The following is a 23,601-nucleotide window of genomic DNA, read 5'->3' on the forward strand; positions in this document are numbered from 1 at the left end:
AATTTTATTGGTTATAAACTGCATCTGTTTTGTCCAATCATGTTTCGTCAGTGACATACCTTCCTGAGGGCTACTATATTATGCCAAAATCACTGTCAATATCTAATTGTATTGTTCTTTGTTATGTTTCAACCTTGAAATCTATGCTATATTACCTTATACAAAGAGTGCCCTCGACACTTAGGCCAGCAATCTTACGATCTATGCTGTGCCCCAAATACTCAGCAAGGATGTTCTCCGCCGTTCCTCCAGTGGCTACAAACACCCAACCCGATGTTTCATATCGATCTCTGGCATTATCCCAGAGTGAAGATAGCCCAGATATCCGCCAGAAGTATCGTTCATTTATCCTTGATGACAATTCAAATGAGGACTGGGTCAACAATTTAGATTTGGCGACCGCAGCGGACATGGCAGAACAGAACTTGCGGGCTACAAACCAGAGGTTGAAGGTTCTGGTACTCTATGGGAGTCTTCGGAAAAGGTCATATTCCCGACTGGTGGCATTCGAAGCGTCCCGTATCCTTTTCCGCCTCGGCTGTGACGTACGCGTCTTTGATCCCGAAGGACTTCCTATGAAGAACGAGAGTGATACAGCCCATCCTAAAGTACAGGAGCTTCGAGAGCTCAGTGTATGGAGTGATGGACATGTCTGGGTTTCACCTGAACAGCACGGCAATCTGGTGAGTGCTCTCCCGCGATTAACTTAGCCATTGATGCAATACTTACATGCTTTTCCGCAATTTTAGACCGCTGTGTTCAAGAATCAGATCGATTGGATTCCGTTGAGTACTGGAAGTGTTCGTCCCACCCAAGGCCGAACGCTAGCCATTGCCCAGGTGTGCGGTGGATCTCAATCGTTCAATGCGGTCAACTCTTTGCGCATCCTGGGTCGGTGGATGCGTATGTTTACGATTCCGAATCAGTCTTCGATCCCCAAGGCATATACACAGTTCCCGGATGAAGGCCAGCCGGGAGATCAACGACTCATGCCTAGTGGCAACCGAGATCGTCTGGTGGATTGCATGGAGGAGTTTGTGAAATATACGATTTTGATGCGGCCTCACATCGGTCTTTTCAGTGACCGTTTTAGTGAACGGGAGGAGAAGAAGATAAAGGAGGCAAAGCTGAATGCCACTATAGCCAGTCAAAATGCATAGAATAATATAGAGAGTGTTAGAAAGACAATTCATATGGCATAATCTCAACATACTTCGTTACCTCGACTGGCAACTCGATGACTTCTCTGGCTAAGGCTTACCATTCGGTCATTTAGTCAAGTAGTGACCAATAACACGAGGCGAGTGACAGTCTGAAATCTCTTTGCCCAATCAACACCGAGCAATGACATGATAACACTACTCTTGGCTACCGTGCTGAACAGCCTGAGGGCTCTGGACATGTTTCGCGATAGTAAACTAACTTGTATATACATTATTTTTCTTGTTCACGCCGTTATATCTTCTTCTTGATTCTGCCTATCAACTCTATCTTGTTTTCTTTGTCAACCTTGATCACAGACGAAAGTATTAAGAATGATCCCAGCAGGGTAAAGTCACCCGCGTGCATTCTCTGGCATGCAGCTTACCTTAATCAAAGCACCATAACAGGCCCGATTTCCCGCCTCGAGCTCCTCCGGTGGTTTCAAGGGGGCAAGAAGATCGGGAAAGATTTTGTTCTAGTTGACCTACGTCGCACAGATTTTGAGGTACATACACAGGGTCTTCTATCTCCCATCTATCTGCATATCTTACAATAAATGTACAGGGTGGCACAATCCGGGGCTCTCTAAATCTCCCAGCCGAGAGCTTGTTTCCTACTGTTCCGACTCTATATTCTATACTCTCGCAAGGAAGAGTCGCTAATGTGGTGTGGTATTGTGGTCAGTGTGCTTTGATTTTCGCAAAATTATTCTCCGCTGACAAAACTAGCAGGTTCTTCCCGAGGTCGTGGGGTGCGTGCTGCGAACTGGTTTGCAGAATACCTGGAAAGGCAAAAGGACATGGAAATGAAGAGCCTTGTGCTAGAAGGCGGTATTAAGGGGTGGGTGGCAGCTGGGAAAGATTATACTCAGCTTCTGGATGAGTATGATGAGTCAAAGTGGGTGAAATAGTTCTATTCTGCCGGCTAGCATCCCTCGGAGAAGTTTGAAATGGAGTGTAGTAAGATTCCCAAGAGGGAAATTCTGTAGTCGCGGGGCATCCCCATGATGTTAGTGTTGTTGACTAGTGGGGTAAGAATACCATGGCTTCATTCCAATTATCAACCAGCCCGTATCTGTGACTTTGGGAAGTTGAATCTATGTGTAAGGTCATCGGGACTAGTATTAACATATTTGTCATCTTTGGCAAGTCATATTCTAGTTCTTGTCGATCATTGTGTACATAGCGATGCCAAGAAACAGTGACATACCACATTCGACGAGTTGAAAGTCATAGCTATAAGAGTTAAGATAAACATTATTTGAATATTCATTGCTTCTCTTCATATGGGTATAAAGGCTATTGGGAGTTGCATCATATACCAAATTTGACAAGGAAACTCCCACACAGAGACATTGTTCACCACATTTTCTTCTGTGTGCTATACAATGTCGCTTTCTTCCAACACTTCCCCACTCCCGGACGGAGGATATGGCTGGATATGCGTGGCTGCGTGCTTTTGTATTAATTGCTTCAGCTGGGGCGCGGTCTCTGTGAGTTGTCTCTATATCAGCCGTGTGAGCGGCAACTCAGCTCATGTCCTCTAACAGTCATACGGCGTGTACCTGGCACACTATCTCTCGAACAACGTGTTCCCTGAGGCTACTCCAATGGACTTTGCACTAATTGGGGGTTTAAATTTCTCCATGGCGATGTTGGTGGCCCCTGCTGTTACAATCATCGCTCGCAAGTACGGCACCAAGTTACCGATGTTGCTCGGGTTAGGGCTTTTGGCATCGGGATATGTCTCTGCGTCCTTTTCACATAGGACCTGGCAGCTCTATTTGTCGCAGGGAGTCTTGATTGGATTCGGCGTTGGCTTTATCTATATACCAAGCCTGCCTGTTCTTTCTCAGTGGTTTGATAAAAAAAGAAGCCTTGCCAATGGAATCAGTGCGGCCGGTTCAGGTATTGGTGGCTTGATTTTCTCGTTTATGGATGGTTCAATCATTCAGAATATATCTCTTGCTTGGGCTCTGCGGTTGACAGCTATTATCAGTTGTTCAATACTAATGATTGCTATTTTACTAATCCGAAATCGCAATGAAGCTATACGGCCGTCTCAGCGCGGGTTCGATGTGAAACTCTTGCATCGGTTAGACGTGCTTCTATTACTATCATGGGCTTTTCTCAGTATGCTTGGCTATATTTGTCTGCTGTTTTCACTTCCAGATTATGCACGCTCCATTGGACTCTCGGACAGCCAAGCTACAACTGTCAACGCAATCTTGAACTTGGGAACTGCTGTTGGTCGACCACTGATCGGCATTGCCAGTGACAATTTCGGCAGGATTGAGGTCGCTGGCCTCTTGACTTGCTTTTGTGGTGTTATTTGTTTTGCCATTTGGCTTCCCTCAACATCATATGGCGTACTTATTCTCTTCGCTTTCATTAGCGGGGCTATTCTCGGGGTCTTTTGGGTTGTAAGTTGATCCAGTCTATCCTGATTCTACGTGGTAGCTGAACTTCCTAATAGACTGTGGGACCTTTATGTGTTGAGGTCGCTGGGTTGGAGCAGCTCCAGTCGCTCCTCTCTTTGTCTTGGTCTTTTATTGTGCTTCCTACAACATGTAAGAATTCCTTATACAAATCTGAAGACTTTCGCCTAATATCAAATTATAGTCTCTGAGGTTATAGCACTCAAATTACGCCGTCTAGGGTCCAACCAACCATATCAAAATGCCCAAGTGTTCTGTGGTGTCTCTTATATCTGTGCTAGTCTCTCTTTGCTTTTTCTTTGGTTGATTAAACGGCAGAAAGCCCAGGCAGGGGCCTAGAAACAGGTAGGGGTACCTAATCAAGAAGAGCTGGTTTACCGGCAAAATGTTGGTACATTTGAATGTTTGTGAGCACTCGACGGTTTATGTAGGCCAGTTTTGTCTCTGTTGTGTAGTTATCTAATGCCACGGCCCCATCCTCTGGTTTGAGTGGCTAGTCAAGGTGTTTATATGGAAATACTAGGACGTGATTTTGTTTTGGTTGATAGTAAAGAAACATAGGTCTAATTATATATTTACCGGTTACTCCGTATAAGAACCTAACATTCACACCTATAGTGTTTGAAATATATCCATGACATAATATATGTCAATAATTTGGAAGTATCAAACTTAGAATATCAAATTCAAAATAATACATATGTACTCATCCCAGACAAATCGGGCAAGCTCGGTGTCGAAAAATTCCAAAACGTAGTACGGGCTCCGCGGACCCCGATATCAGCCTGTCAGATCCTGTTATACATTCAGCAAAGAGTCACATCCATTCCTTCCAGTAGTGTTGCGATAGAGACCCATACCAAAATGTCCTCATTCAATGGCTTAGAAGTAACAACCGCAAGTCAATCCTTCCCACTCCTATCCAAAATATCCATCTAACCCAAACAGGCCGCAATAATCGCCGCGCTAGCCAGCGAAGGCGCCATCCACCCAATGGACACAGTAATAACACGCATGCAATCACCAATCTACAGCAGCGTCTACAAGCACCTAAACGGCACACTTAGCCGCACCCTCTTCAGCGGGTTGTACCAAGGCTTCGGGCCAACCCTCGTCGCAGGGACGCTTTCATCAGCAGCTTTCTTCACAGCATACGAAGCGTCAAAGAAGGCGTTCGAGAATGCACAGTCCGCTGGATATATGCTTGGTGTCCCGCGGCCATTGATTCACATTGCCAGCAGTGCTGTCGCTGAACTACTCGCTTGCGCTGTCCAGAACCCGGCTGAGGTATTGAAGCAGAATGCTCAGGTTTATCAGCGCCCACTTCATTGTGAAAAAGGCCCATCTCCGACGATGGAGATGATTCGTCAATTTCGAAAGTACCCTTCTAAGCTGTGGGCTGGGTATTCTGCTTTAGTGGCGAGTCAATTACCGAATATGTGTCTTACGTTTTGTTTGTATGAGATGTTCAAGGAGGATTTGCTTGAGCGGTGGAAGACAGAGAAAGATGATATTAGGCAGCAGCTTGAAGCGACTATTTTAGGTGCTGGTGCTGCGGGGGGTTGTGCGTCTTTGTTTTTTGTTCCTATCCACGTGGTCAAGACGAGGATGAGGCTTGCGGTTGGTGAAGAGACAGGTAGCACCGCGTCGAGTCTCAAGGGGAAACCTGGCTTACAGCCCCGTGTCGGGGCATTTGCTATTGCTCGAGATGTGCTACGGAAGGAGGGGGTAGCTGGGTTGTTTCGGGGATCTGCTTTGACCTGCGTGGCGGCGGTTGTGGGAAGTGGACTCTATATTGGGTTTTATGAGGGAAGTAAGATATACTTGTGTAATTATAATGCCTCATAGTTGGGATGGCTGGAGACCATTCCAAGCTAAATGTATTATAGGATATGTATAATAGAATAGAATAACTCCACTCCTTCAATTGTCTTATAACAGAGTGAACAACACTAGATTCGTGGTCTTGAGGTGTATAATGTGAAGGGCCTGCGAAGCACCCTTCCATTGTTACATTATAAGGCGATCATTAACTATCATGTGCACTTCATATAGAGCACGAGGAGTAACGGGGACTAACGCGGAGCTAACATCCGAATTATTAGCTCTCCAACGGGTTACACTAACGGTCATTAGCAGATGCTATGCTTATTAGTCTCTCCGAATCCCGAGGCCTGCTCTGCATGCTGTTGTCGTACATGAACACAGCTACGTAAGGAACTACATAGCAGTCCGGGGGAGCAATCATGCGTACATGACAGTGTCACGATAAGCATCGAAGCGTTGTGCCGAAGACTCTATAGGAAGGACATATTGGCCTACGTTTACCAGGAAGTTTGCTACGTCTACAAAAGAACACCGAAGACTGAAATTGAACAAAGCCACGCTCTATTCTCGATTGAACCTCGCATATGACGGCACGGCGCAATAAACACGTACATGGGACAGACAGAACGCCCTTCGCCTGATCGAGAAAAAACGACAAAAATCAACCTCGTCACGGGCAAAAAGCAGATACCCTTCACCACCTGTTCCCCCCGAACACCAATCCCCGATCCTAAGCGTCGTGAAACCGTCTCAGATGACGTTAGAGATTAGGTGAGATGAAACCGAGATAAATCAGGAAACTTAACGGAAGAAGACACAGGAGATGTAGAGAGTGAGGCTGAAGGACAAAGAGGGGGAGAGTTTGGATGGAAGGGAGAATGCCAGAGAGTAAATGGACACTGCCGCACCGTTTCACTACATCCAATGAACACAAGGCAAGGCCACCGTTCTAGGAATAGATACTCCGCTAGCAAACCAAGAGGATACAGAGGAGGATAAGCAAGAGGAAATGGAAGGACGTTCATAAGCAGGAGAGAGAGAAAAAAAAAAGCACGAGACAGAAGAGAAGAAATACGTAAAGAAACACCATAAGACGGCTGGCCAGAGAGCCACCACCCAAAAAGATTCCGAAAGAACAAGCAAGAACGAAAGAAACCGGTTGGAAAAACACCCCATCTCCGAAGATCTCATATGCTCCATGTCGTTAGTGCCGTTGGGGACCAAAGTCTGCCTCTACCACCTTGCCCTTCTTGCCCTTTACCGTAAACTCCGCAAGCAACGCGACGTGATCACTGGGGAAATGGAAATTCGGGAATCCAGGCACGCGGCGCAGATAATCCTTGTCCACTTCACCGAGCAATGCTGACACATGGAGAGTGTTGGAAGAGTACCAAACATAGTCGAGAATGGCCGTGAAGTCGGAGGTGTAGTTGGTGAAGCTCAGTTCTCCCATAGAGGAGTAGGCTGACTTCAACTTGAAGGGATGTGTCATACCAACACGGCTGAGGTTTCCGTAAAGTCGCTTCTCTAGATCAGGATGGGCTTCGGGCAGTCGTCCAGTGGAGATCAAGTTGTAAGCCGCGGACCCTGGTGAGGAGTTGAAATCACCGCACATGAGAACAGGGATCTGATCGCCACTAGTGTACTCCATTGACGGGGCCGGTTCCACGACGGGCGCGGACTCTGAACCACTTTCGGCCTCTGAGAAGCGGAATGCGGTCTTGTCCGTGCAAGCGGGCCATTTGGCATAGTTATCCGAGAGTTTAGTAATCTCCTCCATTAGAATCGCAGTCTGAATGAGCTTGACATCCTTGAAGGCTGGGTCCCAATACAGATGAGCGTTCACGCTGATGAAGCGAGCACCAGTTTGCCGGTTCTCTAGGAAGATCACAACGGCAATGTGGTCCTTCTGCCACAGTCGATTGTAGATATCATCTTGGCCCTTGGCGTCGGGTCGACGAACGGCTGTCTGACCAAAGTTGATCAATTGCTTGTCCAACAGGATGTACTTGCTTCCCTTGAAGAATGTAGCACATCCATCGACCATCCGGGCATCTTCCTCCTGCATGCCCATGGCGCGACCACGCGGCCAGTAGACACCTTTGTAATCATTGTATGCAAGTTGCTCCCGGAAGAAATTGTTATAACTTCCCTGATCAACTTCCTGAAGGCAGACAATGTCTGCGTTATGGGATCGTAATTCATTAAGAATAAGCTCACGGCGGTATTCCCAGGACAGGACACGTGAGGGCACATAGCCGTAATGCGATTGGGTAGCAGAGGAGTCACACAAGGTGTTGTACGACAGTACGGTGATCTTTTCCGTATTACTGTTGGATGAGGTTGAAGTATCATCGAGAATCACCCAGTCACGGTCAGGAGGAGGTAGGTGGACTGTAATGATGAAGTTAGCAAACAAGATCGCGCAAATATGCTTCAAAGGGAAGCAAGCAGCTGAAACACACCTGGCATCTCTTCTTTCAGGTACTTGATGAGAGCCTTGGTACCGTCCTTCATGATCTGAGACTTGAGGACATCGTTCAGGGGGTTGCCCTCGATGCCCAGGGTTTCCAACCGGTAAAGGTAACCCATTTCGTAAGGAAGGGTGCGAATGTTGTTATCGAAGAGAAGGAGTTTCTTTAGGTTTGAAAGCATGCCAAGTTCTTCTGGTAGCTCGGTCAGGTCATTGCCTGATAGGTCCAGATGGGTCAACTTCCGCAATTGTCCAATGGCCGGGGGCAACACCTTCAACTTGTTAGAGTTGAGGTAAAGCTTCTCAATGAAACCATAGTTGAACAACGAAGTAGTCAACGCGCGCAATCCTTGGCCACCGAAATCAAGCGCATTCCAACCCTGTCGGCTAGCTGGCTTCCCCGCGGATGCACCATTGCGCCCCTCCGTCCCACTTTCTGTGTCAGTTTGGTTTGACATAAGCTGGATTCCTTTCGTTTGTTGCGCAATGATGCGGGCATGGTAGTGGGGAGAAGTGGCTTGTCTGGATTCTGCTGCAAGCTGGAGCTGCTGCTGCCAGTGCTCGTTCATTGACTCATCAAGATCATCGTCGGCGTTCGGTACTCCGTTCTGCAAATGAGTCGAGGTAAAATGAGAGGTTGTTGTAGAGGCTAGTGCGCCGCTGGGGAAATTGTGTTGATGAGTGAGGTTGTGGGTCGCTTGTGTGTGGTGGGCGTGATGGTGCGGCTGCTGTGTGTGATGAGAGTGGTGGGTTTGCGATTGGAACTTCGGAATCGGCATGCCAAACCGCTGGTGGGCTTGACCGCCATTCATCATGACATGCTGACCTTGGTGAGTTTGGCCGTACATGTTGTTGAAAGGGCTGATAGCAGCAGCCTGGTTTAGGGCAGGGGATCGAGAGGGGGAGGGGGTGTCGGTGTTGAATTTCAGTCGACCTGTCGGAGAATTGGTCCCGTTTCGAACGATGTGTCGCTGGTGAGGGTTCTGCTGTGCTTGAGCTTGGAAGTAGAACTGCCCGGCCCCAGGCTGCTGGAACCTGTAGGTACCATCTGCCATTTAACGTGGCAGACGAGACCGTGTTTTGTTTCCCTGGTGGAAAACCTGTTGGTTGGCGGGCGGCGCTAAGTTGGTTTGGGTCGAGGAGAGGAGAGGAGAGGATCGGAGACGGTCTCTTCTCTTCTTCCACATAGAGGCCTAAGACAAAACCACCTGTATCAAACCACGATTGAAGGTCGCCGGTGACTTTGGCACTGAGAGTATCTTCAGGTGTGCACTGGAGCGGTACCTAAGGGCGGAGATTGGGCGGGATGGTCAAAAGAAGGAATGAGTGGAAAACTTAAAAAAGATCGAGTGAAGGGGAGTCGAAGAAAACCAACGGGGCAGAATTGACGTAGCAAAGATGAGCAAACCATACGATTGTCTCCAGGTCGATGAGGACGTCCTGAGATGGACACTGGTGGTTTGCAGCGAGGCGGGAGTCACGGGATCACGTGAGTCGCCGCAGGGGTCAAGTCTTTGCCAGCTTTGATGAGCTTGACTTGCCAAGAACACGGTCAATGTCCCTTAACTGTTTGACATTTTTTAGAGGAAAACGGTTGGCATTGATCATATATTCTTCATATATCTCGTACTTTCGCATTACTTTGCGATTGATGGGATTACTTATATAAGAAACTAGCCACGTGGTTGATTTTGCCTGCCAAAACTACATGGACATACGGAACCATCTTTGGCAAGTTGAACCTGCGTTGAATTTTGATCTTGCCTTAACAGCGTGTTTGAAGCTAGTGAACACTACGGGGGTACATAAAATGAATCTGGGTCTAGAATATAGATATATAACTAAGGGGTTTCGCAAAGACGGAAAAAGACCTGGGTCGGGAAGATTGAAAGAATGGACAATGACTTGATATAGTCTAAGCCCCTGCTAATAATATCTAATACCTCTAAAATTGAGTCTGGTTTTTCGATCTCGTTCTTTGTGTCAGAGAATAATAGGAAAATATTATGTATCAAAGTAGTTCAGGCCAGCGAGCTTCCCTTTGGGGTGAACTGCTTGAGACAGAAAAGCCACGAATGGACTGATCATGCTCGATTCCACAAATTTCACGATCATATGATCAAGAAAAGAGTACAACTTTGGAATGCAGATAATTTCTATCCCTATAGTGAGTATTGGTGAATACTTTAAAACACCATGCTAATATGGTATCTGTACAGAGTAAAAGATCACTATCAAATGATGTCTAAATAGAGCTTTTTCAAGATAATTTCAATAGTCAAACTCCGCCTGGGCAGACTCTGTTCAATTCGTACGGAGTACGGAGTGGTGAATATAGAAATATCTTTTAAATGATATGTAATATGTATAGCTTCTGCAATGTAACACAGACCTAGTATGCCTGCATGTTTATAACCGATGCGTCCACCGGCTTGATGTGACCACCATGCTCTACGAAGTATTGCCACTCAATTTATTGTTCATAGTTACCTTCATCTTCTTACCGATCATATTTACCTTTTCAACGCCTTCTGTTCCCGTGTCTTTAAAAACCTAAACTAGTCCCAACCAAAAGTACGTGGCAGACGCTATGGTGTCGATCGAATTCCCGTATTGGTCTGCAGGTACCGTTCACTAATAATATTTACTACCGAGAGCGGAAAGGGCACGGATCACGGTGCAAATCAAGACGATCGCATAGAATAGCCGATACCATAGACAATTGCCTGGGGCTTTAGTGTAGGGCACGGGGCAAGTACGGCGTATACTGTATCAGATAGAGAGACAAATGTCGGGCTAAGTCTCAGAATGTTGGGGGGGGCCAGACTTAGCGTGGGATCCAATTATTTATTAACTCCGTATTCCGCACTCCGTACGCTATCGACATGGCGGGTAGGGATCTCCGACGGATTGTGTATCTAGTATTTACCGTTTGAATTGCATAATACATGTCTATTGCCGAGGCCGTTGGCATACACACAAATTGTACTTTTAAATGTATCTTATCAATCTAGCAAAGCAAGGGGGCATTGCCCTAAATCAGGCATTTTAATGTTGACATATATGATATATGATTTTAGACTACAGAGCCAAGAGCTGAACATTATGTATTATCATGAACTGTTGATTTATACCATATATATACTATACTCCGTGGTACCGTATAGAAAATATAGGAGAGTCCCGATTTTATAGTCCCGAGGTTTCCACCGCATTTGGCATTGCTCTTTCCGGCGAGCCATGGCTGTCTATGGCTAAATATGGGAGTCATGATGTCAACGGTTATTGGAGATATAGTCTATAAGTATAAGTATATATAAGAATAGGAATTCCAAGGATATATATATATATCTATCACATATAGGTTAGTAAAACATACTAGATATTACTGGTCAGCAATACAAATTATTTGATATTTTACTACGGAGCAAAGTACTGTTAAGAGTGTTACCGTGAAGAGACTAAACTAGACTCGAGTGGATATTCAACTCCATCCAGGGGTCAACTAGACCTGCTTTTTTCTCTCCCCCCAATTTCTTCTCGAACTTCTGGAATAATTTCCTTCGACCTACATACGCCAAAAGGACTATCTTCAATTTTAGTCTTTTTTTGACGTTGAACGAGAAATTTCTTCAGCTCTGCGCCCGGCTGCACTAGAGGGATAATTTCCGAGCCCGCTTTGGTCTCACCTTTCCTGTTCAACTCTTATTTCTTCCCCCAAAAAACTCGATTTTAATTCCTATTTCCCTCGGAAATATCTTCCACTTGAAAAGAAAACCTTGCAAGCCCAAAAAAAAGCATGCCTCGTTCATGAAAAATTCAGTTTTGCGCCGAGAATGCGACCGAACCCACGACCCATCATCAGAGTCATAGGGGACACCAATCGAGATACTTGAGGAAACCTTGGAAGTGATATGGACATGATGGCTCTGGGGTTCTCAGCCGCAACCGCCTCCGGGTCCGACCTACACTCTAACCTGAGTTCGACGCTGGCCGCAACCTCCTCCTCGTCTTTGAGTTCACTCACGGATTACTCAACATACCCTTTGGTGCGGCAGGGTGACCGCACCTACTTTCGCGACCCGGAAAACGTCTACCCTCTGCCCTGTGACCTACCCGAGATCCACCGCCAAAGCCTGCGCACGCTGATGCTGCTCCGCGTCCTCGGCGGCCCATTTTGCAACCCCCACTTAGCCAGTCGGCCACCCAAACGCGTCCTGGAGATCGCATGCGGGTCCGGTCTGTGGTCCGGTCTGTGCCATGAATATTTCGCCCGCAGAGGCCATCCCGATGTGGCTTTTGCAGGTATAGATGTTATCTCTATTGCACCAGATATGCGGAAGCAGGGAATGAATTGGCAATTCAAACGTCATGATTTACGCCGACCCCGTCTGCCCTTCCCGGACGGCTATTTTGATTTCGTGTTTATCAAAGATGCTGGCATGTGTCCGTCCAGTCCGGCGCAATCTGCATCGGGTTTAAGCGAGCCCCTGCGGGTGCTGAAGTCCGGAGGAATCCTAGAGGTGTGGGATTCAGATTGGAGTTTCCGCTCGCTCCTGCCCAATCCGGCCCCGGCCCGAAAGACCTCCTCGAAGGAACAGGAGATTGCCGATGCAACGGCTACTTATACATTCTCCTCTGCCACCCCATTCACACGAGCACAAAACAAGTTTGTGGTTGATTATAACTCCTGGATAGAGAAGTCGTTCGACCGTCTCAAGTTGACAGCGCTTCCGTGTGCGACCATCGGTCTATCCTTTAACTCTGAAGTGGACTTATTGGAAAATGTCGACAGTCGCCGCGTCGCAATCCCACTGGGTGACTTGCGCTGGGAGCGAGACGGCCAAGGCAAGGATTCAAATAACCGTCCACGAAAGGCCCTAACTCCAGAGCAGATCTCCATCCGGCGAACGGCTCTTCTCACCACAATCCAGATGATTGAAGGGCTAGAGCCGATATTGATGGAGTCTAGCGGAAAGGGCCGTGACGAATGGGACCGATGGTGGGCTGCAATGACAGCCGATCTCCTGCAAAAAGGTGGACTCTGCAGCGGCGAGTGCCTTGAAGTGAGCGCCTGGTGGGGTCAAAAAAAATGAACCCCTTGAATCAATTTGGAGTTCCGGGCGAAAGCCAAGTTGTGACCATTCTGCACTTTATATTGGTGATACCCCCGATTTTATTTCAATGTTCTGTCTTTCTGGGTTTCTAACATGCATATGATCTGAACATTTCTGGAGAAGAGGTGAGAGCCCTGGAAAAATTAGGCCTCACTTCCATATCGCTTTTTCAGCGTTCGGTACCGCTTCAAATAGTACCTGGGTGTTTTTTATCCTGTCAGTTCCCATCAACGCAAATGTCTTGTGATGGTGGTCAAAATGGTGCTTGCATGATGTCATGATAATGAGGAGTGAATCTTTGCACAGTGTATCTAGCCAGACACTATCCCATTATGGGTGCAATGTATAGAAAAAAAAATGACATGTAACGAATGATTTCACCGTGTGCCCAAATGGTTGTAATCAAGCAATATAGGCAGTGAAACGAGGAAGATGGTCGGATGTGACCATGCGATGTAGAAAGTAGGGAGGAAAGAAAGGGATGTAGGGGCTGGTCTTACAATGCTTCCACTTCTGTATTAAAAAATTAGCAATATATCCTCAACTGCAACTAATTATAGGGGCAAGAATCCCCATAAAAACCACAGCACTCACCTTTCTTTACAAACTCAGCCCTCGCTATTCCCTTGCGGATCTGTTCCTCGTCGGTAATCTGGGTCTGACTTGCAAACGCACGGTGTAGCCGATCTCGGAAATATTGATAGCCCAGAGGATATTCCCTTCCTAAGAACAGAAGCTCTACATCTCGGGTTATTAGCATGGAGCAAATGGCCAGCTGAAGACTGAAAGGAAAAATAGTGCAAGTTATTGTATCACAAGTACGACTTCATACCTTTGTAGACGTTAATGACCTGCCGGCGCAGCTCAGGATTTACCATCGTTGCTACATCCAAGAACGATTATTGTTCTATAGAGAGTTGGTCGTGGTAGGGATGCGGTGTAATGAAGGTAGCGGCTGAGAAGTTTCCAGGCTTCGGATGTTATCGGTGACGTGCCTAGCGGATTTACTCCATGTCCGTGACATGTCCACGGATTTTCTATATGCTCCTACTTTTAGAGCAATTTTGATATGCTATTTTGCATATCAAAACAAGTCACAACTTAGTATATAGGAAAGCTATATACAATAATAATGTCCATACAGGGTCATGTTCAACCCCATAATAGCCACGCGGGGTTCTAGCCGACCTCACCTCGGTATAGTCCGCGGACTGGCCCAAGCTTCTTCTGTTTATCGGCTATCGGCGGTTATCGGTCATCGGAGAGCTGTCCAGATTGCGACATTAGATCTGTCTCTTTACAACCCAACCACGTAACATGCTCCCTCAATCGGCTTTTCGAGTGCAGCTGTCTGCCTCGACCTCTCGGTACTTAATTGGTGCACGTCGTCCCTTCTCTGGAACTTCGCCAACCTTTAACAGCCAAAACATCACCGATTTAGCCTCAACCCCGATCAATCCACGATGGCTCACAATGACAAAGCGAAGGATTGGGAAGTGCATGATGTTTGGGCTGAAACCACCTCAGATTGACGAGGGAGGAAAGATTCTACAGCAATTGGCCAAGGAATGGCGAGAAATCATCGCTGGAAGTGAGGGATTCCTCACAGATAAGAAACGGCGAGGTCTGTTTCGCCATAATGTGGTCTGGGGAGAACAGGTATGAGTTTGGACTATATCGCCTGTTCTAGGTTGTGGATGAGAGTCATTAACGCTAGATCGGCTTGTGGTCGATTAGGATATTATGGTAAGAACATTCGTGCCTCCTAATTATTGCACTCACTGCATGGCTGTCTTCGATTTATGGGCCAAAGCTAACCCGAATAATAGGGTACGCTCCATCCCTTGACATTGAATATGCTCCTCGCCAACTCATAGATCATACCGTACTAACCAGTCCACTAAGGTCACGTCAATAACGTTACCTATGTTCGATACGCCGAAACAGCTCGAGTGAACTGGACGCGCAATATCGGTAACCATATCGATATTGCAAATAGGAAAGAATGGTTAGACATGCTTGGTAGTACGGGGATAGGGCTCATTCTGAAGAGTATCAAGGTGGACTACAAATTTGTACTGTATTCTCCAAACCCGAAACCCACAGCGTTGGGAACTGAGCCTATTTACTTACTCACTATCACACAGCCCATGGAATCTCCAGACAAAATTACCGTCTACCACAAGCTGATCCCAGACCCATCTGAGTATCTTTCATCCCAGTCGGCATTCCAACTCGAAGTCATGATCTTGTCTGAAGCCCGCCAACGCCCTGCTGCTCGTTGCTTGGAGGATATTGTCATCTATGATTACAAAAAGAACCGCAAGACTATCAATATCCCGCCTTTTGCCTTGGAGCAGTTTAAGACTATCTGGAAGCAGCAGGAGCAGGAAAAGGAGAAATGGACGCAGCGTATTGCTGAGATCGAAAATCGGGTCCGGAATCTTGAGCTTGAGAGCTGGGATCGGGTCGATGCTGTGGAGGACAACGGATCTGCGCCACAATGATTACAACTGGACAGACACATTGAAGAACGGATCATATAGGGCTGCGGAGGACTATGTTTCCTTGTCATTTTTTCGAGCACTTGATTGAGAGCTGCAACTCCCTGCACTTTGTACATACGCATTCCAAGTCTCAGGTCTGCCGGGTTGTTGATGAAGCTCAGACGAGGAGATGATCATGTTCATATTGTTAATAGCAGCAACGGCAATGAACCGACGACTATGGGCAAGATGGTAAATCAGCTTTTCACGCGCCACTGACCAAACAACTCAAAGTTTCAGCCTCTTTGCAATCTCAACCCCCTCCGCAATGGATCCCACCCTAGCATCAATCGCATACCCTTCACTCTCCAACCTTTGCAACTCCGCCGAAAGCTCCGAGACCGGAAGCGTGAAACACTCAATAAACTCATTATCCTCGAGCTCAGGCTTTGGATTCTGATTTTCCGGAAGAGACATGTCAACCTGAACGTAAACAATGTGGAAATTTGCATTGCAGAAGCCAGGATCTGCCCAGGATAGGTATTTTTAGTCAGCTAATATTCAGCCCGCGGTAAGACGAACAATGGGATCACCAACCATTGTACATGATACCAGTAGTCTTATCTGCAACACCGATGTACCCAGTCTCCTCTTTCAGTTCTCGGACTGCAGTTTGCTCAATTGTCTCCCCTGCATCGATCAATCCTGCAGGAAGTTCTATGACGACTTGGTCGATGGGAGGCCGGTATTGCTTCTCCAGAAGGATCTCAGATCCATTCTTCTTATTCAGAAAAGCGACAATGTTAACTCCATCAACAGGCGAGTCTGTCGGTCTTGTCTACGATTTGATTAGGTCATTACGGGGGGATTTGTGTATAAACTCAAAATTCGTACCTGGCGCTCAGCAGACTCCCAGTCTCTCTTGACTCCGTTGGGATCGAGGTAGTTTGTTTTGACTAGTCTTTTCCATTTGGCTTCTTCGGAAGTCTAAAGTGAGTTTCCATAAGTAGCCGAGAATACAGTCAGGCTAGGACACATACCAAGGGCTCTCGCGAGAGAAACATGCACTTGGGTTGTGACATTTTATGTATTGGCCCCTCAGCTATTAAGAATGAGGATTGAGTTGTGAGTAATTGTAACCTGAGTACTACATATATTTGTAGTTGTAAGAATTGACCCGATTGATGCAACCTTGATTGTTCTTCTGGAGGTAGCCCTATAAGGCTCACGGGCGGCCCCAGAGGCCCTCGAGGGCTGCCGGATTCCTTAGTAATCGACCCATTCCGGGACCCGCCTGCGGGTCCACAGGTGGACCTCACCATCCACCTCTTGGTCTTTTTCATACATGGAACACCTCTCGATCTTTATGAGAACACAAAGTTAATAACTATCACCGCAAGCGAGGATATCTAAGGCCAATTATCGAGGTAAGGCCAATTATCGAGGTGTTGTAGACTTGCATGATCAGCAAATTGTACACCTCAGTAATTTGAATGCGCTTCCACGTCAATCCTAGTATGCTAAGTAGATATCAAACCCGATAATATTATAATTGATTGTCATGCAAATGCCTCAGAGGAGGCTCCGGTCGAAATAGTCAAGTCACCGATCTGGAAAATACTACTTACCTCCCCAAGGCAGATGTACCAAGGGCATGCTAGCTGGCAATGATAACCGGTGCAGTTCGGAGACACACTTCAAAGGCGAACTTAACAAACCCACAAACAATATCATATATGTTGTTGTGGCAGGCACTGCTGCTCCCCGATAGCCACAATACTCTAACGTATAATTCTAAACAGTGTGTTTATGCGATGCTCCGTCGTGTGATCTTTAGACCCGATGAGGGTTTTAGAATACACGAATCGAAGGGTGCACTGCCTCCTTTTATCCGCTTCCAAAGTCAAGTTACGTATCCGATAACCAAGCACGCATTGGTGGTCTATGAAGGCATATTTCCGATGACCAGACTGGCTCTCGGATCTTGCGGATGGTCTGGGAAGCTGCGGATGTTCTGGTCGGATGTTCTGGGAAAACAGAGATGCGGATCATATCCCGAACATCCCATTCTCTGAGCGGCCGGATGTTTGATGCCGCGTTCAAAGATCCCATCCGGGGTGTTGACCTGTCTAGGTCCCATCAGACTAATAACAGCACACCAAGCATTGCAGCATGGATGATTCGCAGATGTTAATGGAGCAATCAAGCGAGACTATTGCGTCCATTGTTTTTGTGTTGTGCAGGGTGCTTTCGTGTACAGGCTATAGTTATGCTCCGAGAGATTCCGAGAGGCTTCAGGAATTTTCTACCTTGCTTTGATTTATATCCATGTCTTCTAGAGGGGAAGAAGATTGAATCGAACTAATAGTGGCTATCGAGACTGACAATTGCTGCTAGAAATATATGAAGATGAGCCTCAATTAGTCTCATAAACGATTATGTCAACAAGCTATCTACCTACATGTAGTTAGGTATATCCCAAGACAGATTACCGAGATCCATTACCCCATGCCGAGGTATCGGCTCTACGCGGTTATAGTACTAGTCATTACCCACAATGACCACATACTTCCAGCATCAATACAATATAAGCCAAGACACTATTTGTTGATGCTATAGTATAGTTTAGAATAAGGATTGTGTACTTCAAAGGGAATACTAGAGACTATATTGCGACATGAGGTCTAAGTTGATTTTTCCCTCAAGATCGGCAAGTAGTACGGAGTACTACCTTGTTCCTGATGTATACCAGGTCCGTATATATGGAGAACAACACCCGAGTTCCAAGGTTATGCACTTAGATTAGTTAGTCAAGCCAAATTTATTGGCTAATGGCCCTAGTTGTAAAGTCAGTTATTGACAGTAATAATAGCAATTAAATCGTTCTTAGAATCACCAGCGCCACTTTTCTTATTACTCCGTCATTCCCGAGGTCTCGCCGAGTTTTTAAAATTACCAATTAGCCACGTTATCCATGGATGGTAGGTGAACTGTTAGCTAATTTTAGAATATTTCCATGTTGAAAGACATCTGGTTCTGAGTGTAGGTCTCGGATAACTTCCGAGAAAACCGTCATTGTTCTCCGTAGTACTGGAAGAACCTGCACGGTAATACGCTGTTAGGTCCCTTTTCTAACAAAAACGGTCAAGAAGAGACAATGCAAGAATTGAACTGATCGACCTAGAAAACCCGAAGTTTATCGGGCCCAAGCAAAATCCTGTTCCAAAAGAGACTAGTGGACACGCTAAAAGTGGAGATGTTGGCAATTTTTTCGAAGCCAAGTACTCTATTTGCTAGACTCATGGACTAGAAATATGGAATCCTGTAAGTGCAAAGTGCTAAATAAGTGATCGAGGAGTGTACGATATAAGTGGTACAATGTAGAACTCACCGCATGCATAAAAATCACCAAAGCCAAACCTAAGCCATCACCAAGCCCGGCCGCCGGGCCGATCTTTACTAAGTTTGTGGCTGATCTACGAAACCCTGCCAAGCCCGGGTATCGTATAGGAGGGGAATCTGGAAGGCTATACGAAGTAACTGCATCTTCTAAATACCCTCTTAATATGGAGTACGGAGTATAAATAGTGTAAATAGATATTGAGTTTGGTAAATCTCAATAGATCCTCGAATACCACCTTGGAGATCTATAGAATGTATCAAATATGTGGATCATTATAGCTGCGGAGCCCTTCACGAAGATGCACGAGATAGCCGAGCATGTGATGATCCCAGCAAGAATGTGGGCAGCCCTTTGATACACATGTTAAATACACACAAGCTTCAGTACCCCATATTTCCTCTCGATGACGCTCTCCATGCTCCGGGTTGCGCGTCCATGCTTATGCTTGCAGGCGCATTTATGCAAGCAAGTGTCCCAGAGTGCTAGCCACACCATCTGGTTCGTAACATACATCACAATTTTGGCGCAAGGATAACCCCGCAGCAGACGGGTCAAGAAACGGCCGATCATCAATGTAGTGAGTCGGGATGATAGCAAATAGGGATCAGTGATCTGAACAGGCTTCCACGTTGATCTATACATCGTAGGTTGTACTCTGTAGCCTTTACCTTATCAGCACTAGTCAAACCCGTTTGAAGAAAGTCTGCATGGTGCCGAGGTAACGAATACCATTCAGTATGGTAAAATCGTCTGGAAAAGGCGAAAGATTCGTTTAGGATTGGTCGACGTGTAGGTATCCGCGTTGCATGACTTGGCAACTGCAGCCGTTGTAGCTTCCTAGGGGGCGTGACCTGTCAATAAGAATAAGCCATGGAAGTATCGTAAGATACAGAGATGTTCAGAGAGAAAAGACATCTGGGAAAGCTTGGCAATCGGATTGGGTTTACTGAGTGGGATTGTGCAGAATCTCCAGATCGACAAAGAGAACTTTTGAAAGGCACGGAAATTTATTACCAGGAGAGCTTTTTTTTTAACTGAATTTGCAATCTCCTGTCGTTCAAGTACATGGTACAAAATAAGATAGTGGCGGATAGTATTGAAGTTAAGTACCGCCTACCCAAAAGGCACCAATGATCGACACCAAATGACAATACCAATACCGATTCTGTTTCTTTCGACCTCATACAATTCCACCTGGGCACTTTTTCCCCTTCACGCTTCCACGTAGAGCGTCGTCTCTTGTCCTTCTCTCTTTTTTTTTCTCTTTCCTTAAACTTTTTCTTCCTTTTTCTTTTCTATCTCCATTACATTACGCACCACTCTACACCATTTTCCTTCCCCCACTATATCCAATTTCAGTCCGTTTTCGCCTTTTTCCTGGTCCCAGTCCTTGGCTTCATCCCGCCAAGCTGACTCGGACCTGGGTTTCGGGCTCCCTCGTCCATGCCACGCTCCGCTGCAGCTAGGAAGAACCAGAGCACTCGGCAGGAGAATGGCCTTGTCGGTCCCGGCAAGAAAGTAACTAAGCAAAAGTCAAGCGGCCATCTGAACGTCAACTCGGGCAACGGCTCTGCTACCGGTCCGGGCGCGTCCGCTCACTTCGATCTATCCTCTGTGCGGTCTACCAGCGATACGGCCTTAACATCTCCGACAGTTTCCGGCAAAGGAGAGGATAGTGCGAAGGTAGATGGCAATGTGCGTGGGATGCTGAATGGACATAGCAAGGGTGGAGAAATGGAATCCGCGCAGGAAAACGGCGATGTCGCCCAGAATGGTGGCATCGCAGGCCATGGCTCTCGCAATGGAAACTCGAAACGATCCGGATCCAATGCCTCGATTAATCCGCTCCAGCTCGCATCCACTATCCTCAAATCGTGCCCTATGTACGACACCATCGCCATCTTGATTTTCTTGTTACAGCTTCCACCGATGGTCTTGACTCTGGTCCAGTTCTTGTTCGCCTCTTTGACTTTCATGCCTCCGAGTGGCGCCGCGGCCGGTTCTTTGTCGTCGAACTTCGATATTTTTCAAGGTCCGGCTGGGACGCCATCTCTGGGGACGATGATCGCGATGGACGGGTTTTGCATACTTCTTTGGGGCCTCTTCATGTGGACCTGGGCGCAAAACTTCGCCATCGATCTCGCTCATGTCCAGGTCGCTATCACCTTGGGTGGCGGGGGTTCCGGGAAGAACGGCGGGGTCAATGCTCTCTGTGTGGGAATTGTTCTGCTTCTTCATCTTGTTCGCAGCAAAGGCATCCAGGATTTTGTCCTGGGTCATCTTGTCTCTGCTAAACTGCTCAGTCCCGATATCCTCTCCCAATATTCGCACCTACTACCCGCCGAATTCCGACACTCCGAAGAACAAACTTCTCCGAGCTGGCTTCGCAGCCTCCTTGCAGTTCACATCCTAGCACAAGCTGGAACCGCCATGGCACGACGTTCGATGGCCAAGAATCGGTCGCCGACACCATTACGGACCGGCAAGCGGGGAGATACGGAGGCTTCCGCGGGGTCACAAGGACAAGCTGATTCTGCTCTGGAATCAGCTGCCAGTGTTTCATCTTCTTTCGTGGGACCTGACGGTCAGTTGAAAGATGGAAAGGATCGTTTCACATCAGCCAAGAAACGCAGACGGCAAGCAAATCAGGTTCGAAGCCGGCAGCCGTTCTGGGCTGCGCTTGCCAGTACAAAGGTCACAGTTATGAGGGAATATGAACATTCGCGGGCTATCTCCAAAACAGCCCGCAATATCACAATGACGGAGGAGGATCTGCAGGGTGTTTCTCTCGACGACGGGTTAATATGGATTACGGATATAGATAGCTCTTCGATTAAATTTGCCGCGGGTGAATTTACCGATGACCCCGCTGTGTCGGGTTCCTTTGAAGCCGGCCGTTTGGGAGGAGACATGGAACCGTTCTATGTCTGCGTCAATGGTGCACTCTGGGCTACCGCTTCGATATGCAGGGTCTCAGATGCCAAGGGGCCAAGCGTTGTCCAATGGCGGGGCGAGATCGCTGGACTTGCTCCCAACTGCGCCTACACATGTGCATTTGTACGAAGCGATACCGACGAGGAAATCTGTGTTATGAGTGTCAAGACACCTTCGACGACTGACACAGAGCAAGGTAAGCCCACATTGGATAAACTTTTTTTTTTTTTTTTTCATACACTCATTACTTGAATAGTTATTTCCACGGTATCGATACCCCCACAGCCGACCTACCGTCCATCATCGCCCACAACGACGCTCAAGAACTCTATCAGCAATGCGGAATCCAAGTTGAATGAAAAGCGCAACCGTCTGAAAAAGACGAAGAACGACCACAAAGCTATTATCTCAAAAATCCGGAAAGAACTCGAGAACTTCAATGCTCGCCTTCACAGCGGAAATGACGAGAATCGCCAAAAGCAGCGTTCGCTTCAACTAGAACGAAACATCCGACAAACTGAAGAGGCTACTGCGGTGCTAGAGGTACAACTTGATAGCATGGAAGCTGTTCCTGAGGAAGAAATGGAAGAGTGGTCAGCGCACAAGGCAGATTTCGAACGTGAGGTGGAAGCTTTCAACGCGACTAAAGAAGAGGTTACTGCTGCTCGGGCAGCCGCAGCTCAGCAGGTTGCGGCACTGGAGTTAGAATTGACTCAGGCTATCCAGAAGCGAGAGCGTCTCCAGGGTCGTCGCACCCGGGTGAACGAGCAGTATGAGCGCATCATCTCGGCCAATGCACAAGGGTTGAATGAGAGAGAACGCCGGGCTGCCGAACAATTTGCCAGAGAGCAGGACCAGTCAAAGATGGAACTCAATTTCCATGAGCAATTCGCAAGCATCAGCCAATCTGTGCAAGATTTCCAGCTGCGCACGAGTCAACTCTGGCAGCAAGCATCTGCAATTGAGCAGTCCATCCAACAACAACAGCAGCAGATGCTCCTTGAATCTGGCCCTCTCACTCCCGAAGGCAACTTGCCAGGCACCAATCCTATGCCTGAGACCAGTGCTCCGGCGTTCAACGCATCTACGACCTCTGCATCTAGCGCTCGATCTCTATTGGGGAGTCTTGGCTTTCCTCCTACGAGGTCTAGTCCACTACATATTTCGTCTTCTCCAGTCCACGAAATGCCGTCAAACCCAACTAGTCCATCGCAAGACCTTCCCTTCCTCCCACAGTTCCCACCCTCTCCCATCGACCACGTGGACTCATACTTCGGGTCAACTATCAACAATCGAGACCGTTCGTTCTCCAACCGCTCCGCTCGCAGCAGCCAATACGGCTCTGACTTCTTGGATGCGAACCGCTTGCCACTCCAGCTTGACCTGTCCGAATTGCTTGGTGAGACTAAGTCTCGCCATGGATCCGATGGAAGTAATTTCCTGCATCAAGGTGGCCGTCCGGTTTTGAGCCCTTTCCAGCGAGCAGTAAGTCGAGGTAGCGGCACTGGTAGTGGTAGTGGTGGCAGTGGCAGTGGGACCGGTAGTCCGCACTCGGCGCGAGACTAGTTCTCTCGGCGGTTGCTCTTGCCTAGCCGCGCTGTCGAACCGGTGCTCGATCTCAATTCCATGCTTGTCTTTCGGGAAGTGGCTTTAAGTTTTGTGCGTCCGTGCTTTTGGTGCCGTACGGTTGGATTCCCCACCATGTGCTAGTCAATATCTTT

General features: G+C 47.3%; 8 protein-coding genes across 8 annotated transcripts; 5 read left to right on the forward strand and 3 right to left on the reverse strand.

Annotated features, from left to right (window-relative positions):
- Positions 1 to 230: 230 nt before the first annotated feature.
- Positions 231 to 1,160, forward strand: N7479_001864 (Arsenate resistance ArsH; the record flags this gene model as incomplete). Its single annotated transcript, XM_057249561.1, has 2 exons — positions 231 to 683; positions 750 to 1,160. 2 exons carry the CDS (start codon positions 231 to 233, stop codon positions 1,158 to 1,160), a joined length of 864 nt encoding a protein of 287 aa, XP_057113993.1.
- Positions 1,161 to 4,504: 3,344 nt separating this feature from the next.
- Positions 4,505 to 5,856, forward strand: N7479_001865 (putative mitochondrial carrier protein (Pet8); the record flags this gene model as incomplete). The annotated part of the gene is made up of 3 exons (XM_057249562.1): positions 4,505 to 4,528; positions 4,589 to 5,453; positions 5,777 to 5,856. The coding sequence occupies 3 exons, from the start codon at positions 4,505 to 4,507 to the stop codon at positions 5,854 to 5,856; spliced, it is 969 nt and encodes a 322-aa protein (XP_057113994.1).
- An 815-nt stretch (positions 5,857 to 6,671) lies between these two features.
- On the reverse strand, positions 6,672 to 8,995 carry N7479_001866 (CCR4-Not complex 3'-5'-exoribonuclease subunit Ccr4; the record flags this gene model as incomplete). Its single annotated transcript, XM_057249563.1, has 2 exons — positions 6,672 to 7,861; positions 7,933 to 8,995. 2 exons carry the CDS (start codon positions 8,993 to 8,995, stop codon positions 6,672 to 6,674), a joined length of 2,253 nt encoding a protein of 750 aa, XP_057113995.1.
- Positions 8,996 to 11,854: 2,859 nt separating this feature from the next.
- Positions 11,855 to 13,036, forward strand: N7479_001867 (class I SAM-dependent methyltransferase; the record flags this gene model as incomplete). Its single annotated transcript, XM_057249564.1, has 1 exon — positions 11,855 to 13,036. The coding sequence occupies one exon, from the start codon at positions 11,855 to 11,857 to the stop codon at positions 13,034 to 13,036; it is 1,182 nt and encodes a 393-aa protein (XP_057113996.1).
- Positions 13,037 to 13,553: 517 nt separating this feature from the next.
- N7479_001868 (electron transfer flavoprotein regulatory factor 1) lies at positions 13,554 to 13,935 on the reverse strand (the record flags this gene model as incomplete). The annotated part of the gene is made up of 3 exons (XM_057249565.1): positions 13,554 to 13,570; positions 13,652 to 13,795; positions 13,890 to 13,935. The coding sequence occupies 3 exons, from the start codon at positions 13,933 to 13,935 to the stop codon at positions 13,554 to 13,556; spliced, it is 207 nt and encodes a 68-aa protein (XP_057113997.1).
- A 439-nt stretch (positions 13,936 to 14,374) lies between these two features.
- N7479_001869 (thioesterase family protein) lies at positions 14,375 to 15,564 on the forward strand (the record flags this gene model as incomplete). The annotated part of the gene is made up of 2 exons (XM_057249566.1): positions 14,375 to 14,681; positions 14,963 to 15,564. The coding sequence occupies 2 exons, from the start codon at positions 14,375 to 14,377 to the stop codon at positions 15,562 to 15,564; spliced, it is 909 nt and encodes a 302-aa protein (XP_057113998.1).
- A 267-nt stretch (positions 15,565 to 15,831) lies between these two features.
- Positions 15,832 to 16,643, reverse strand: N7479_001870 (NUDIX hydrolase; the record flags this gene model as incomplete). Its single annotated transcript, XM_057249567.1, has 4 exons — positions 15,832 to 16,070; positions 16,141 to 16,381; positions 16,438 to 16,530; positions 16,584 to 16,643. Coding segments are annotated over 4 exons (633 nt in total), but the record flags the coding sequence as incomplete, so codon positions are not given.
- A 3,746-nt stretch (positions 16,644 to 20,389) lies between these two features.
- N7479_001871 (uncharacterized protein) lies at positions 20,390 to 23,472 on the forward strand (the record flags this gene model as incomplete). The annotated part of the gene is made up of 3 exons (XM_057249568.1): positions 20,390 to 22,076; positions 22,137 to 23,365; positions 23,425 to 23,472. 3 exons carry the CDS (start codon positions 20,390 to 20,392, stop codon positions 23,470 to 23,472), a joined length of 2,964 nt encoding a protein of 987 aa, XP_057114000.1.
- Between the last annotated feature and the right edge of the window lie 129 nt (positions 23,473 to 23,601).

Source organism: Penicillium vulpinum (assembly GCF_028829585.1).
Source record: "Penicillium vulpinum strain IBT 29486 chromosome Unknown utg000001l_segment0_segment0, whole genome shotgun sequence".
Classification (NCBI taxonomy): Eukaryota; Fungi; Ascomycota; class Eurotiomycetes; order Eurotiales; family Aspergillaceae; genus Penicillium; species Penicillium vulpinum.